This window comes from Mercenaria mercenaria, chromosome 14 (genome assembly GCF_021730395.1).
Source record: "Mercenaria mercenaria strain notata chromosome 14, MADL_Memer_1, whole genome shotgun sequence".
NCBI classification, from domain to species: domain Eukaryota; kingdom Metazoa; phylum Mollusca; class Bivalvia; order Venerida; family Veneridae; genus Mercenaria; species Mercenaria mercenaria.
Window position 1 is genome coordinate 27623571 of NC_069374.1, and position 18598 is coordinate 27642168.

Sequence of the window (18598 nt, forward strand, 5' to 3'; positions counted from 1 at the left end):
CCTTGAAAGCATAGAACGCAAACAAACAAACAATAAATTAATTTACAAGAACTTAATATTTATATATATTTCCTTTACAGTGTGTCTACTGGAACCATTGAACCATTGTGCAGAGGACAGATAATCCAGAAAATGTTGTTTAATATTTGCATTAAGGTAAGAAAATACAACTGTACAACGTCTATACTGTTTCGTTGAAATCATAATTAATAAATTGCGATATTCATGTCCATGTTTTAACGGGAATGAATAGGACAAAAATAGTTTATTCTTGATAATCGTATGACGTAGGCAAAAGCGCTTCTGTCAATAAAATGTTGTGATGTTTAGACCCTGGTCATTTTTGTTCGGAAAATAAATGTCCTGCTTTCAGTTATGGTCTCATATTTAAGAACAATGTCGATTAAAGATGTACGTTATATAATTATCCGCGTCAGAAATAGATCAGAAATGAACATTAGCTATTCGGCATTATTGAAGCATTTTTAAAATAATTGATATGTTTATCTCTATGGGTACGCTTTTTGGAGATGGATGGTGATATTTTTTAAGTCATGCTTTCCTAATTGATGTCGATCTGGAAAATGATATAAGTATAAAAGTGTTTAAATCTTACGTTCCGTTCAAAATGTAGTGGGTTAGTAATACAGAGAGCATTGAAACTCGAGGGTAAACGATTTGTACGAGGGGGCGTAGCCCCCGATTATATATCGTTTACTTGAGAGTTTTAATGTTCTTTCTGTTTTGTATCATAGCCATCCATATATGGTAGTTCAGTAGGCGTTCCACATTGCCATAAACAGCAGTTCAGTGAGTACTTAACATTCTTGCTTTACATATATGTAAAGCTCAGGTAAAATAAACCAATGCGAGCGCAGACAATAAATAAAATGCACTTCGCTGTCTGCTGTTAGAGACACGCCCATACACGCTGGCATACTTTCCTGTCCAACAGTGCGGTAACTAGCGTGCGGCTATTTAATAGCTGCACACTTTTAGTTATCGCACCCTGCGCTCAGTGTATACGATTTACCTGCACCAAATTTGTTCTGAGAAAACACCGAGCTATGATACAATGTAAGTTAAATAACAAAACTTGTTGTTAGGACAGTGAAAATATTCGGATAAATTAATAATATATTTGTTTTATAGACGCTCAGAAAGATATTTTTGTGAACATTTGATTTGTTTGGTTTGTTTTTAGTTTAACGCCGTTTTTCAAACGTATTCCAGTTTTATAATGGCGGGATGTTAACCTAACCAGTGTTCCGCGATTCTGAAAGTAACTGTTAACTTCCATACATGAATCAGAGGTGGAGGAGGAATGATTACAAACACAGCGTCGTTGTCAAATCATCATGGAGAACATACGCCTCGTCCAGGGATCGAACTCACGCTCTCCCTCCTGAGCTAAGTGGGCAAGCGTGAAAAACAGAAAGGAAAAAGAACTATTCAAATATATTTTGCAATGTCATATTTTCAATATACGATGACTAAGCTATCACAACAACAGTCTTTACGTATCATGTTATAGCTATTGATATTTTTCCCGTACTTAGACTCAGAGAATATATTTTCTGGTTCGTACGTTTCGAACACAGAGAACATACAATATTATACATTATTGCCCCATGTTGTTCTGGGACGATCTGTGTATGAAAAGAATTGGAACCACTGCCTTACCCTTGCATGATCGTAAGAGGCGACTAATAGGATCTTAACACTTGGTTTTGCTGTAACTCTGTGATTCCAGCAGGTATGCAAGTTTTAATTTCATACCTCATGTTTTTATTTCAATGTATATGAGATGGGAAACCAAATTTTGTAGTCCTGTTTGGCGCCGTATAACCTATACTGTGTTGGTGCGCCGTAATACCCAAATAAATAAATGAATATACAATATTATTATAATAATAGAATTCCGCTTAAGTTTGTGATAGAGGGCGTGAGGAGCGCTGCACATTCCATAACCTGTCATTATCAGACTTAGTAAAATCAAGTCTACTAAATGTTGTTTGGTTGCGTTTTGTGCTTCCAAAGTATCTTTTCACAGATTTTATAAACTATCGAAACAGTTGTCTGTAAGTGCCTCGTGGCGGATGAAAGAATGTCTACCCATTTTCAGTGTTATTATATTTTCTAGTCCTCTCGGATTATGGAAAACAAACAATTGTACTTAAACATTCCGCTTAAGTTGGTGCTAGAGGGCTTGAGAGTTCTTGCACATTCCTTTACCTCTAATGAACAGACTAAACTACTTCGAGTTTACTAATGTGTTGCTTGGTTGCATTCTATGCTTTCAAAGTATCTTTAATATAAAATATGTATGCATATTTTTAAAGTTGCTTTTGTAACCATATAGAAAAGCTGCACCGCATCTCCTTTTTGCTATGTTTTACAATGAGTGAAGATGTATTTCACTAAAGCGGATTATCTTTAGAATATTTATGTTATGTTAAGTTATTTTTAGACTGGGCTAAAAGTGTTTGACATGTAGTTAAACGTTTTTTAATTACCTGTAGGCAAAACAGTACTACGTCCTCTATAGGACATGTATTTAAAAGAGTTGAAAATAATTGTGAATAGAGATGTCAGAGGGTTATCAAAGAAATATTTATATGGCTGAAGATAATTTAAACTTCAATGTATATACAGTAGGAAAAGTAACCAGGCGCATTGTTTGAAATGTCCTGGTTCAGAATCTCTCTAAAGAGGATTTTCGTTAATCGTTTAAAAATTGTACAAATGTATTAAGTGTGTTTCCGGTGAACACGTCTGTTTTATTTATTTTTTGAATTTGATATATGACAGTCATACTTTACAACATAAGTCTTCTTCATTGAATTCAACTGCGCATCAGAACTGAAACATCATTCCTCTGAAGTATTATGATATTTGCCAAGTAATAAGGGAATTAAGGAGCAAATGTGGTTTGCTTGTACCATAATGCAGACGACGTATTATAAAGACCTACGTAGTCCGTCCGTGATACATTTTGCATTACACATGTCTCACTATTTCTGGTAGCTGTGGTAAATTTGATTGATTCTAAACTTGCTATTTATACAACATATCAAACATATCATCAGACGACATTCATTTGTTGCATCGGGACGGAACTTTGTTAGATGACGTGACATGGCTGATTACAAGCTTTATGTGCATAATTAATGCTATACGACAAGAGACGAGCTAATTGCAGCACTTAAAGAACATCCTCGGCGTCAGGCTGATTTAGACAGAATTCATACATTGTTTGCAAACAATCATGCAATTTCTATTCAATGGGCATTTTTTATAAGACAAGACAAATTAATTGCAATAAAAGCTAGGTAATGTCATTATTTATTGCTGAATTGATGCCATCATTTCCAGCCAGAGAGTATAATTACTACAATGTATTTAAATATCCTGCCGAGTTTACTTCGACCTAAAAAAGTCTCGCAGTACACCAGTGATAAAAACATGCCGCAGCCACGAGTTAAATGCTTTCCATGTTCTACTTAACCTTTAATATGATTCTAACTATTAATTCTTGCGGATACAAGCGATCGTTATATCTGGCCAGCTATAGGAAGACAAAATTTTGCTAGTTCGCATTCTTACTCACCTGTTGTCACTTTAGCATTTAAAGCTTTCCGGAAAAGTTAGAATTATACAGAACTAAAATTGTAAGTAAGTCATAATTACTGTCTTATTTAAGGGGCAAAAACACCGAAAAAATGAAAGATAAATTTTTGATTTTTTGTCTAGATAGGTTTTGTAACAAGGTGATGAAAACAAACGGCTTTGGCACACAAAGATTTCAAGTAAAAAAGCTACTAAAACGCAGCAAAATTGCCGAAGAACTGGGAAATCAGTGCTAAATTTAATATACTACACAAAAATGTATTATTATCGAATAAAAACTGCACTCAATACAACATTATGATTAAGGTTTAAGACCTTCTCGTACTAAAGAATCTAATAAGGGTATTTTGAAATATTAATTCTCAGTGCCAGATAAAACAAGTAACAAATATTCGTTGCATAATGAGGTCGTGTAGAAGATTTTGCTCTCTAATCATTTACACATGTATAAGCATGCGAACGGAGGAAATATAATTATAATGGTGTCTATAAGCATTCATGTAACATACTGTATACTTTAAATGGAACAAGTCGAAATGCATAAAGGATGTAATATTTTTAATTCTAACTTAACTGCATTTATATAATAATAGTTGACTGATTAGCTAATCATTTTACGGTAATCTTAATTTAACTTAAAAGGCTATGTGTTTCATGAGTAATTATAATTATCATCAGGATTCCATGTTCATTCAATATTTAGTTTCTAATATCCACTGTGATAGTAATGCAATTATCTTTATCGCCTTTTGTAAAATAAAGTCCACAAAACGCAACCCTATACTTTCCTAAGCAATCTGAATTATGTGACTTTATAGTCTCTATGTAATTTGTGGATAAATAACAATCTTAAATTTTGTGTTATTGTTTGTGGTTTTAAAGAGAATAATGTGCTTACATTTGTTTTATTCATTCTCATAAATGTTTGGTTATGCATTATTGAACATATTGAAAAGTGTTTCAGAAACATGTTTTATAGTAATATTATATGTGGTGAACGTTTCCAGTTCACATGTGTGTTAAGATTGTTTTAATAAAAATACTCTACAAGAATACCGAAACGCAGTTAGAACATGTTTTATACACACAACAATACCAAACACTTAAACATGTTTACTGAAAGAAAATAATTTTATCATATGATACACATTCAAGTAGCGCATTAGATCTAGTTTGATATAACCGAAAATTGAACATACTAGTTATAGCTTTGACAAGAGGAGAAGCTTTATATTGTCTGTTATCAATGGAACGGAATATTCTCAGGAATAAGATTATCACTCTCAGAAATGCAATAAGGATTCCCTGAAGTCGAACACATAATTGTAGTGAAAGCCTGTGTATAGATCCCATGAGTAGCTGCTAGAAATATTAACAGATATAATGCTCCTGGAAAGTTTGATCAATGTAATTTTACTGTACCCAAAGGTAACCTTCAATTGCAAAACAACTAGATTTGAATCGGTCCAAGTCACTTCTGTGCAAGTTACGCGGAATGACTTCGTTGAATGTACATAGCAGAATATGAAATTTCTAAAACCAAACAGCTTGACAAAACGCTTGAAGTTAATTGAAATAATTGGCGGGGGATAGGGCAGGAGGGGGGGGGGGGGGGGGGGGGGGGGTCTTGGTCGTCATACTGTATTGAGAATTACTCATAAAATATAACATTCTTCCAACAGAATATTCAAAATGAATTTATGAAATAGGAATGTCCAGTGCACACGTGAAATCAAAATTCTACTGCAGCAATGTATCAAAAGGTATATTGTGTTCTTGCAACAAACGAATGAGTTTCGCAACTACTTAGATGTCGCGGTAGTTATGTACTATTGGACGCTGGAAAAGAAACATATCGCCACCATTGTTGACTCATTCCATGAAGCTGTAATTCAAATAAATAATACACGTTGAAAGTCATACGTCACCAACAGACTTGATTGCAAAGCATAATTTCAACCATGCTGTTATCAGAATTCTAGCTCAGCTTGTTAGTTCCAGGATGTCTAGTAGGTTCTTTAACACGGCAATGATTGTAAGGTATTTGTTCCAGCTGAAAATCTACAAGACAGTTTAATCTCACTTTACATTTCAAAGACATGCACCAATTAGGGACAACAGGACGTTGATCTCTAATGTGGTAACTCAAAACGACTTTTAACTTTCTAAAACTACCTGTACCCTTATCTATTAATTCATTTAAAAGACAACACACGTTTTATAGTAAAGATTTACGAACTCTGCAGAAGTCCTGACACTTCCAACGAGAGACCGAAAACAACACCTTTCGAGAAATTCACGCAAGGTACTACAGGCTATAACCTTTAATTTGCATAGGTATTAAAACAATGTTCCTAAGTTTCTTCTTCGTATGCAACTACACTGTCAGACCAGTAGCTTCGATGAAACTTGTGGTTTGCCGCAGATCCTCAATGCCTCTATACAGTTTCTGGTGGACTGAGGTATCTATCGGCCAAGTCGCAGCTCGCTCCTGGTAATGCCTTTTACATCTCTGGAGTATATGCTCCGTAGTCTGATCTGCCTCTATTCCTGATATGAAAGTGATTCATTTAGATATATAAATTATCTTTCGTACAGAAACACTGCCGGATGGCAGTATTTTATCACCCAGAGTACTCGCAAGTTGTAGTAAAAAACGTCTTCAGGATGGACCATGGCGACTTCTATGGCAATGTCTTTACAATAGCGTAAAAACACACGTCAGTATGCAAGCTACCACAAATACCTGGTAAGCAATTGTAGATGTTTCGCCAATCTTGATAAATAAAGAAGATAGCTGTTTCTGACGCACATTTTATTATATTAGACTTGATCTAAGGTGAAGTCCAAAAGGATTGATATATGACCAGCGTTTATCTATTATCCAAGAAACGACAAGACTACAACAGCCAACTATTGACCTATCTCGCTAACTTACTCATAACATAACCCCTGGTTTAAATGACCACTAAAAACAAAGTACAAGTCAAATTTCGGTAAGTGGAATGTTCAAAGGCAAGCAAAATGTTTCGTTTCCTTAGACTTTCTATTTCGTTGTCGAATCAATAACTCTGAATTGCGTTCAATTTTGGCTATCGCTTTGGACTGGAACTTACAAGTACTGACGGAGAATTCTACATCAGCTGTGACTGATGCTACCTCTATGGTCATATGTCCATGTCTGCTTTAACAGTTCATTAAAGATCCCTGACATGGTAAGCTCAACATCGAAGCTCTTTGCCGATGTCTAACGCATTTTCAAAGCAAACAACATGCAACAGTTTTAAATTGCTACATGGCATTTCGAGGTTGAGTCAGTAATGTAATAATGACTTGTAAATGACTATTCGTGCTTATAAATTTATAACACTAAGAATTACAAAACACTTCTGAACGTGTAGATGTAAACTACAACTTAAAGATTTAAAAGGCTACAAATAACTCTGCACCTTTCTAACGACCTGTCCTGGCAAGGTGTCACTAGCCAGGCACCAGTTGGACTCCTCAAGCGGGACCTTATGGGCTACCCACAGGAGAGCAAGGCCTCACGGAAATACAATAAACTTGTTCGATCTGTCTTTGAATAAGCGTTAGAACAAGAATTTCAACAATCTGTAAAGGTCAAAGGCAAAGCCATATTTGCCACAGATGTCTTTTTTCCAGACACACATCATGTGACACCTATTTGATACAATGGTCAATGTGAATTCTTTTCAGCATTAAAGAGGCAAAAACAGTGTTTTTTTTCAGTCTCTAGATTAGATCTAATTTTAAAATAGTGTTTTTTCCTAGCCACATTGACTACAAGATATAACTTATTTTGGATAAAATTGTATTTATCTTTATGGTAATAACAGTTCAAAAGCAAAATTCAAAATGTTTAAACGTCTAAAAATAAAATCATTAATGTGTACTTTATTACGCTTTTTAGTGCTTATCACGTTCCATACTGATAACAAACTTGTAGTTTTTGTTATTTCCTGTGGTATGAAACTTTACAGTTAGTCCCATTTGACATTTAATGAAATCGTGTTTTATTACTCGGCTTCACATGAAAATACGAATTCACAAAACCTTTATGCAAATGGCGCAGTTAAACAATTTAGTAAATGCATAAATATTCAACTCTCACATAAAAGGAACAGGATGGGCATTAAAGGGTTCGGCATTCTCATGAAGACGGACATATTCTTTTGGTCAGGACGCTTTTTGCTGAGAGTTTCATTGCCCGATAAAATGAAATTTAAATGATTTTCATATCATGTTCTAGATTTATTCTCGGTAGAATAATTTTAGCATTAGATATGGTTTTTGTGTTGTCTGTGTTATTTAGTTTGAATCGTTGCCTCCTATATATAGCATTTTCAAAGGAATTGATATACGTTTCGGCAGTTCAGAATGAAGATGCAACGCATCCAATCAATTTAATATTAATATTTAAGTTTAAGGATGTAGGATCGCTTTTTTTTTGTCTAACGTTAAGACTTTTTTTCATACTCTGTAAGCTTGAAGAACTTTAGTTTCTAATACAAATAAGAGAAGAAAAACACAAGTCATGGACCTCGTTTTTTATTATTATCATTATTATAAATATGATCATGTTCATTATTATGATTATAAGTAGTAGTAGTAGTAGTAGTAGTAGTAGTAGCAGCAGCAGTAGTATCAGTAGCAGCAGAAACAGCAGTAGTAGTAGCAGTATCAGTAGCAGCAGCAGCAGTTACTGTAGTAGTATAACATTTAGTGATTTTCTACTCATCTCTCAATAGAAACATTCCGGTCGCCATATTTAGTTTTTATCCTAAGTCTTGTTCACTGAGAGACTACATCTAAAGTAGTAGTAGTAGTAGTAGTAGTAGTAGTAGTAGTAGTAGTGACAGTAGCAGTAGTAATAGCAGCAGCAACAACAACAACAGTAGCAGTAGCAGCGCAGCAGCAGCAGTAGTAGTATAACGTTTACTGATTTTCTACTCATACGGGCGTTTGTGTCGATTCGCCGTAAAACCCAACTCATTCATTCATTCATTCATACGGGCGCACGTGAAAGTATGAACCTCTTTATAAAAACATTCCGGTCCATATTTAGTTTTTATCCTAGTAAGTCATGTTCAGACTTCACCGGAACTTAGGATTTGTCTTACGTTTGAACCTAGTTAAAACAGTTTTTGTGAAACAGAATTTTGCACAGATTACTAGGTACAATTTTTAAAATGAGTGTTAAATATATAGTTGCTTTTCCAAGAAAGTATTGTAAGTAATTTTACACCTTTAATTAAAGAAATGTGTTAGATGATCATAGTTTTGCTAACCATGTTTGCAACTATCTTTTCCGCAAACAGGAATCATTTGTCAAAAGTTCCTTAATGACTTGAATGTGCAAAATGGGTTTTCACTGAAAAAAGGAACTTTTCTGTTGTGTACATCACACTCCAAATACTGTATACTGTCCTTTGCTGCATTCTTTTTGTATATTTTGTGGAGATCATATGTTGTAATGTAGGTTATAGTATCTAAAATACATTTATGAGACATTGCTATAGAACGTGATTTCCAGCAACAACACATACCAGTTGATGAAGACCTTGATCTTTGTTTGGCACATTCAAAGTCCACGTAGTCTGAAATCAATATCTCATGCAAGAAAACAGATTTAGTAAACAAAGAAATAATAATCAATATTTTAGCTAATAGTATACCATCCTCTTTGGTTTTCGTTCTGCAATGTTATTTGAATACATGCTCATACATACAATTCCTTAATAAATGTCTTTATGATATCTGACCTTGTAAAAAGGACAAGTTTTTGCCTTGGAAAATTATTCATTGCCGTAAAAAAAGAGCTAGCTCGGTCGGCCCTGGTAGTTCAGTCATTGGAACATCTATTCGATATTTATATTGCCGGTTGACAAATATATAACATAATATGATATGATACATTGTACTTTATTCAATAAGCAAAAAAATATCAGACTATTCAAAGACATATTGACACTATGATGTATACTACATGTATATAGTAACACTTCTTCATTCATACATATATACATTGTATATGCCATATAGACAAAGAGATTATCCAGAATATTAACAAGAAGTATGGATATAGTTCCGAGGAAAGGCAGTCTTATTTTACTAAAACGATTTGTTTATAAAGTGTATACATGACATTTTTTATTTAAACAAGGGTACCAATGCAAAAATAATAATAATAATATTTGCAAAAGTCTGCATCCTTTCTACTGCTTAGCCGTTCACTTTTAAATTGTTATCAATGAAATAGCTATGTTCAGAACGTGTACATTCCAATTTGCTAAATTGTAGTCATTCATTTTCAGCAGACGCTTATCATAAAAATACTCTATTACAAAGTGGACATTATGTAGAGATGGTACCTAAAAATTCAAATTCATCTTTACAGATTTTTTTTCGGAGTGAAGTGATAGCTAAGTGCACCAATGTACTACATACATTTTTGGTTTTTCTCCTCTCCATGTAAAATAGAAATATTTGATATTCAAAAAATGACTTTCTCAAAATATCTGAAGCAAAATCGACAACTCTTGTTTGACTGTTTTTCAATGATTTTAGGATTTCCCTAATTATAGTCTATAACAAAAGTCTCCTCAGCTAAATAAATTCAATAGGGTATAGTGTACGTTTAGTTTACTTTCAACACTTTGAAAGAGCCTATACTGAACTTCCTTTTGCCTTTTAATAAAGTCAAAATTCAGGACTAGCTAAGAGCCTAAAATGTATGAATGTCTGAGAGAAAGAGAATGAAATGCTCTTTATTATAAGCTTACCAAAACCATACCAAAAATTTACCTGAAAGAAGTTATTACGCATTTTATAATATAAACAAACCCCTACCCCATTTTACCATCAATATTTTCCACTCATGAATGCACTCAATTGAGGTGATAATTGTTGATATAATTGTAAACAAGAGGCCCAACAAAAATCTTTTGTTTTTAAGTTGCGTATTAATGTTGAAATCTGAAGTTACTCGCTTACTTTGTTTACAACTATAAATAAAACACATTATAGTTTGTTTAAGTTGACTGTAACGAAAATCATCAAATAAAGTAATCTCCATCTCTTTTTCAGCATTTATTCGTTTTTCGTGGAAAGTAATGATCGTGATAATTCCATCCAGAGAATGTTGAATCGCTTAAATGCATTGCAGAGAGTCATGACCTATCAGCTTCCTTAAAATGTTGTAATTACAACCACTTCCTTAAAATGTTGTAATTTCATTTGATGACAATGACTTTTTGTGTTACATTATTTGCAGCAAAGTACTCCTGAACAGTAAGAGAAATGCTTCAAAATGACTAAAGCATAAGAAACACTTTCAAAATGATTCGCTGAAGTGATGAATATAACCAGTCTAGCTACGTTGTTACACAAATGTGATACCAATTTATCTTTTTTTGTAATTTTTCATTGTTGGATATATACATTTTACATTTTAATATATAAATTTTGTGTAAACCAATGTATCATCATTGAGAACAATGAATAACTTTGGCTAAAAGATTGAAACTTAATAACGTTTCTTAATGTCGTAAAATTTCTTCAAAGGGATTTATGCATTATTTTACTTTATTTTCATGCACTACTAAACTTTCTACAACTTACAAAATAACTGTCACTGTAAGCCATGAGAAAAATGTGCATGTTGTATATTGAATACAAAGAGATTTAAACAAATGTAGGTCATATTTTGTCTGCTTGATCAGTTGTTGGGAAAAGGACCTATCTGATTTTTCTTTCACCAATGTTTTATATTGGCTCCAATTTAATTGCTCAATTCAGAGTTGTTCACCTTAGATTTTCTTGGGTAGGCACCATCTCTACATGATGAATATAAACTTAAGTTGGTATTTAAATTATGATTACTTTTTTCCGGGAACTAGTAACAAAATCATAGTTTAAAATGATCTTGATTTTGAAAGAAAGTAACCCAGACTTTAAAAGAAAGCAGACAATATTCTGTTAAAGTTTCACAAAAATATTCTTTCGAGTGTTACTCCTGTAATTTTTAAATTTCGAATTTTTGTAATATTTATGTTGGAGACATATAAAAATCCACAGGAATATTCTCATTTTCTAAATATTTGTGTTTTACAAAGGAGAGAAGGACATGTATGGTTAAATATATCAAACTTAATAAGTCGATGGAGCAAATGTAAAGAAGATGTTATTCTCATAATCTGCAATTTTTGTAACCAGCTGTCTGGATGTAAGTATTATTAGAATTATGGAAAGTTCTCAGAGAGATAGGAAATGGAATACAGGACAATAAGATATGGTTTGCGGCCTGTAAATGTATATGTAAGTATATGCAAGTTGGAAGTCGATACGACTTAAATGAAAACTAAACAAGCAAAATAGAGAGCATGACATGTCAAATTTCCTACATGTATAAATATCAGAAATCATTCGATAATGTTGTTAAACAATGTAGGTTTAATTTGAAAAGTACATAATTATTATTTTATATCATAAAAAATCAGTTATATTGTTTTTGTTGTGAACACGTATACTTTAGGTCTCCAAAATATTTTACTTCAGCGTTGAATTATCGGACACTCGACGCATTATTTTCAACCGGAACAAATTTGACAGTGAATAAATATTTATTTTGTACATAGACTAAACTGATTAACATAATTTATGTCTTCACAGGAAGTTCCTAAAGTAAGCTCACAAAAACATAGTTAAGCATTTTTGTATTGATATGAACAATGGTTGGGTATATAAGCTTTTTATTCACTACTTCTGTTACATGATGTCTGAAATATATACACAATTTTCATTGTATTTTAGTTGTGGCAGTATTTGAGAATATCATAAGAATAAGTTATGTGAAATGTCATTTTTTACAGAGGCTGGGTCCGAATTTCACAAACTCTGCTAATTTTTTTAAAGGTTCCTGTTTTGATTCCCTAAATTATATCTCCTCTCACTTCAGCTAACAATCTACATACATGTAAAAGGTGTGTAGGGCGGGGGCATTTTAAGCCATATTACAACATTTTTCTTCTTAAATTTGAAAATGTTAATTTTTCAGTTCAAATTGGTACTTATATTACTTCCTGATTTCTTTTCATTTCAGTATTGTCTGAACACGTAGTTAAACTAACATTTCACTACGTAAAAACTTTAGTCTTCGCAGAAATCCTAAAAATTGAACTAAACCAGTTACTAAGTATTCTGTAGTGTTCTTCTCAAATTAGTATTTATTCTCCAGTTACTTCTTACGAAAACTCCTCTTTTGTTTTTAATATATTTCTATACTAAGCGATATCTACGTTTAAAGTCAATGTCAGCTTCGAGTCGGGTTTTAACATACAGACAATTTCAAAAATATAAACCTGATAAAATTTATCGCGACACAGTAACATGATTCCACTTTGGTTGTTAAATCATGGAGCCAAATTACATATTTTATAAGCCATCAAAATAAAATGTATGTGCCACATCAGCTTGCAAATCAAACTACCCAACTTTGTTTGCTAGCGGATATGACATTACCTTAACAAAATATACGTACCAAGGTTGTTTAGTATTTGAATACAATGAAATTAATTCTGATTATAGCTTAAACGTAAGATTTTACAACTGTCTTTCAATATCTCATCTAACCTAAATGATGGTTGCATTTCTTTTCAATCACTCTCGTAACAATCAATGAATGAATAAAGCCAACGTAGCAATTTTGTGTTTTCAACTGACTCTGTAATTTACAGTGTAACATGTCCTATCAATAGGAATAACTGTGATAAATTAAACACAAATCTTAAAATAAAAATAGAATCACTCCGTGAATTATTTAGACGAACGGGATGTGTATGTATTTTCGTCAGGTATTACTTTAAACAATATTTATTTACATTATAAATAAATCTTGTTTGTAGTCTTTAATATACAAAAACTTTTGCAGTTGCAAACAGAAAAGGAAAATGTATCAAGGAAACGTTCAAAACTGAAACATAATGTATAACTTAAACAAGCCTATTTTAATCATGAAAGCAAGACAAAAGTAAACAATAACTTATAAATATTTCATAAACTCACAGCAATAGACTCTTTAAATCACAGATGAAACATCAAAGTTTTTGAATAAAAACTGCCTTTCTCAACACCGTTTTACATACATATATAATGAAACACCGAATAAGCTTGGCAATTTATATTACCGAACTGGATCATTTGCTGCATACCGTGGTTTATCTTTTATTCACAAACACGAGTATCGGACCTGGGAAGAAAACTAAGAACACACAGATAAAACGCCGTTTGTGGCTTGACTCATTTCCTTACTAAATACATCCGTGAAATAGTGATAGATAGTTTGTGTAATTATCTTGAGAATTTATTTCACGTCGGCGTGGAAAGTGAACCTATTGCTCGCAGGCTCGAATCTCTGGATTCCGGCCTAGTGTAGATGATTTGTATCATTTGTAAGAGGTTCACATTCCACTTAGTCTATATGTTTTTCATTTTGAATTTATTTAGGATGAAAACAGGTGATTTTATCTTTTTGTTTTCATCCCAGGTCCGATACTCTAGCCTGTGCTTTTATTTATTAAATTCTAGCGATAAAAATACATTTGAACATATATACTTCATTGTTAAAAATAAATTTAAAATTTTACAAAATACTTGAAATGAATATAAAGTTTAAAAAATAATAGATTAAGGGTAGATTGGATTTTTGCTCTTCATAAAATAATATCGGGTGATGGTTCAGTCTCGCCAGTGACACATAAGGTCAGTCTCGCCAGTGACACATAAGGTTGACTGCCATACTATGCGAAAGAAAAACAATAACTATATTATTAAAACGACAAGCAGAAAAAACAGACTTGCGAAAAATATCATTTACGCAGGCAATATACAGAATTTAGCAAAAACAACACGCATTCAATCAGAAATTTCACAATATCGAAACTAAACTACAATATCCTAAGACATATTGAAATAATTACATTAACTTAAGAACAATTATTTACATTTTGTATGTACATATCTAAATCTTTTTTAAAGTCTCTACTTTGCTTGAAATATGGTCGGCACTAAACTTCAGAATCTCTGGTCGTAACCATGGTAGTTACAGTTTGAAGTTTGCGTCCATCAAGCATTTTCGGAAAGCATCGGAAAAACACGGATATAAACGTGTCTCGAAACTGCTTGCTCATTGTACAGTACAACACAAAGTTTATACCATTGTTTATCAAGGCAAGAATGTCTAACAAGTCACCAAGCGGTGTGTAGATATGATGGAAAAAATCTTGAATTAGGCCACTGAGTAAATTCATAATTCCTTGTGGCGTTTCCGTTACTAAGAATAGAATAACTACAGTGAGAAGCATTCTTGTTGTTCGCTGGGAACGGCGAGATCTTTTCGAGCTTGTACCAATGGGTTGAGTTTCCCCGTCTGCCACTGAGTTTTTGGTCATCATCTTTTTGCGCCTTTTTTCAGCATCTTGCATTGTTCTGACGAGCAAGACACTAAATACAGTAAGCAAGAAGCACGGCAGTAGCTTGACAAATATAGCCTGTACCCAAAAATTGAATTTTTGCAGAACGACGTCGGTTTTGGTACTATTTTTAACATCAATCCACCAAATGGAAATATTACTATTGTTTCCGAAACCATGAAGGGGAGCTGGATCGCTTCTCAACTCATACGAAATTGAGTTTGGTATACAAACTATGGTCACAACCACTGCCACCGTTATGACTGCAGTTTTGGCTTTCTGTACATTGCAGTATTGGGCTCCAATCCGAGGAAAACGTATAAAGACATAGCGGAAAACAGCAAGCGTGACGGTTAACCAAATGGATATAGAATGCACTATGACGCTTATAATTGCGTAACTAAGTTGATATTTCGCACACCCTTCAGTATCTCTCTCCGGGCTTACTTCAATTCCATGTATTACATACATCTGTAACGCCCATGGGAAATAGAAAGCCATTGTAAGTCCGTCAGATATAGCTAATCCAGTCAGAATAATATTTGTAGATGAAACCATATTCTTTCTGGTAAGCACTATTATATTCAACACGTTAGCAATGACTCCAAAAACACAAACACTAGCTGCTAAGTACCCGTGAACAGGTTTATATTTTGCTTCAAACGTACGCAAAGCCGGCGATTCCGGGACATCCGATATATAGTTTCCCATAGTAGAGGTTGAATTTTCATAGTAAAAATTAGTGAAAGCTTCATAAGTGACATTGGCGTAATATTCAAGTTTGTCCATAATATAGTGAACAAATTCAGTGTAACTATTGGTCTTTCTTCTACAAGACCACAACCCACACTGGCACGTATGTTAATAACTAGTGAATGATGTCCAGTGATTTCGAAACACTGGCTTAAAATTCACAGAAACCTCTTAATAAATATGCGTGGTCCGATAATATCCTTTTATCTAAATTATGTTAATTTGTTTTAATTCACTTTCTTTTCACTGCTTAATACGCCGTTTCGTGTGAAACGCAAACACAAAATGGATTACTCCGTATGACCTCTAAATCCAGCTGACAAGACGACGTCAGCGGGATGACTTATTCCTTCTTAGATGAAAATTTTCTGCGTGATGAGAGACTGTAATCTCACCTGAAAGAAGAAAAAAAAATACTGTAAAAAGATGTAAACGTTAAGACATTGGCACCTACTTATTGTCGCTACAGGACACAGATTAGATGTAGCTTTTTGCATTAAAAACCATTATCAAATCATTACAGATTCCGTGCGAAACAGTAAACATAATTGTGAAAGGTGAGGAACAAAGACGTGAATAACGCACACCTCTATGAGTAGTATATTTATTAACATGCAAGCATTCCAAATTAACAGATTTGAGAGAAAACCAAAAAGAGCATTTATCATACATTAATTGGTTATACTAATTCCAAATATTCATAACAGTTATAGGTAGGATGTCTATTATTCAGTATTGAAATCATAAAATACATCTGCAATGTGGTCATATCAGTAGTCACAAAATATATTATGGTACATATTGACACGGCCGCTTGAACTGTATGTTAGCTGGTATCAAAGTTTTGTCCTACTGGACCCATAAATCTTTCTACCTCCCTCGTTTTGAAATAGTAGCCAAAGTGCAATTCAGAAAATCTTGTGACCAACCATATAAAACGAAAAAAAACCTGTATTTAAGAATATTGCTTACACTAGTCCTTCATATTATACACCCTTAACAGAAACGCACTTTTCCATCCGAGCTATCCATGCCCCTTTAACCCGTTTGTGGGAGACGTTTAAAGTAATGTTTTCTAATTGATTTGAGAAACCTTTCTTTAATATTTTCCAGTAACAGATCAGCCGTGTTAACTTGGTATACATATATTAGCACAACAGGACCTTTAGAATTGATGAACACCGACTGTATAAAGAACTTTTTCATAACAACTACAATTCCACATATTTAATGCACTGAAATGATATAAGTACTGATTAAATTAACAATCACACTCGTAGAGCGCATTTTTTTGCGGCCTTTAAAGTTCCTGCACACTTTTCGCCTTTTGGTTCTCGGAGCCTATACAAGGTAATAGAACTCCACTTCGAGCGGTGCTAGCGGGCCCGAAGGGATTTATACTGAATGTTTAGAGTTCAGCTCTTGTACAGTTGGTAACTACGCTTTCTTCGTTGATTGTGCGATGACGGGACAGGTTGGGAACTCCACTGTAGCTGGCTCTTAAATTTACTTCTTTTGGTTTGATTAGTGTCACTAGTGTTGTTTCCTTTGGTGCTGTGGATTCTGCGAAGTACATACACTTACGGTTCCATAGGAATTTATTTACGTATCTTTACATCAGCATATTTTGTTTTATAATGTGATCCAGTGGTAACAGTTCAATGTTTAAGGGACCCATCTGGCGGGAAGTCATTTCGTTTACAGTGTCTTGTAATATTGGAACATGATGAGATCAACGAATAAGATGAGGTTGTGCGCTATATAATTAGTTTAAAATCCTCAGTGATGCTTTGCTCAGTCACTGCGTGCGTGTAACCAATAACAACTGTATTTCCGTCTTAACTGCTGTATGGGCAGCTGCATTCGTTGAATGTGGTTCCTGACGAACTTTCTCTATGACTTAACATGTCCTCAAATGGCATAGGACATCACACTGTTAAATTATGTGACACATTTAGTCATCAAATTCGGTTGATTATTTATTTCACTTACAGAAACTTAGTAACAAAATCTCCATTATTGGCTACCAAGGCATTATTCTGCGAAATTAAGTAAGTTTCAACATATTTACGAAAGATATGTCTTTATTGACAATCACACACTTCCGGCATTTTGATTTTCTTGAATAAATTATTCTTGACGTCACACAGCGATGATTGGTAAACATTGTTGACAATAGCACACGAACAAAAGTCCGGCATCTTGATTTTCATGACATAAATAGTTCCTGACGTCACTCAGCGCTGATTGGTAAACATTCTTGACAATTACACAATAACAATAGTCCGGCATTAGTTTTCTTAACGATGACTGATTTAAACATAAATAATTCTTGACGTCACTCAGCGCTGATATGTAAAATACAGCAGTGGATAGACCAGAATCATCGTCCAAAGACCTTTTCTCCTCTGACGTGACTTACTGGAAACCACTCGGTAACAACAGTCCGAACACTGTATATTGCACGTGCTCGGATCGTCGTTATCGAATGCTTGACAGTTTGAATCCCGTGTCTTAGCTATCTTCAAGTTGGAACTTTATTAAAAGTGAAGACGACTGTCCCTGAATCTGCATAGAAATACGGGATACTATCTATGGTCTGTTTGTTCGTGCTCCATTATCATGGCCTTAACGGATATTTCCTTTTTGAGTATAAGGTCCTCTTTTTCCTGTGCTGCCACAATTATTTACTGAATATGACGTTTTCAAATACAGGCTATTTACAT

The 18598-nt window shown here is 33.8% G+C and overlaps 1 protein-coding gene across 15 annotated transcripts in view; it reads right to left on the reverse strand.

Moving 5' to 3' along the window:
* Positions 1-9559: 9559 nt before the first annotated feature.
* The window catches only part of LOC123527108 (G-protein coupled receptor dmsr-1-like), a 442014-nt gene continuing 432975 nt past the window's right edge, over positions 9560-18598 (reverse strand). For all 15 annotated transcript variants that reach the window (XM_053523130.1, XM_053523126.1, XM_053523120.1 and 12 more), the window contains one exon: positions 9560-16267. In XM_053523130.1, coding sequence (XP_053379105.1) covers positions 14715-15908 — 1194 coding nt within the window. In that variant the 5' untranslated portion in view covers positions 15909-16267 and the 3' untranslated portion in view covers positions 9560-14714. The remainder of the gene's footprint in view (positions 16268-18598) is intronic.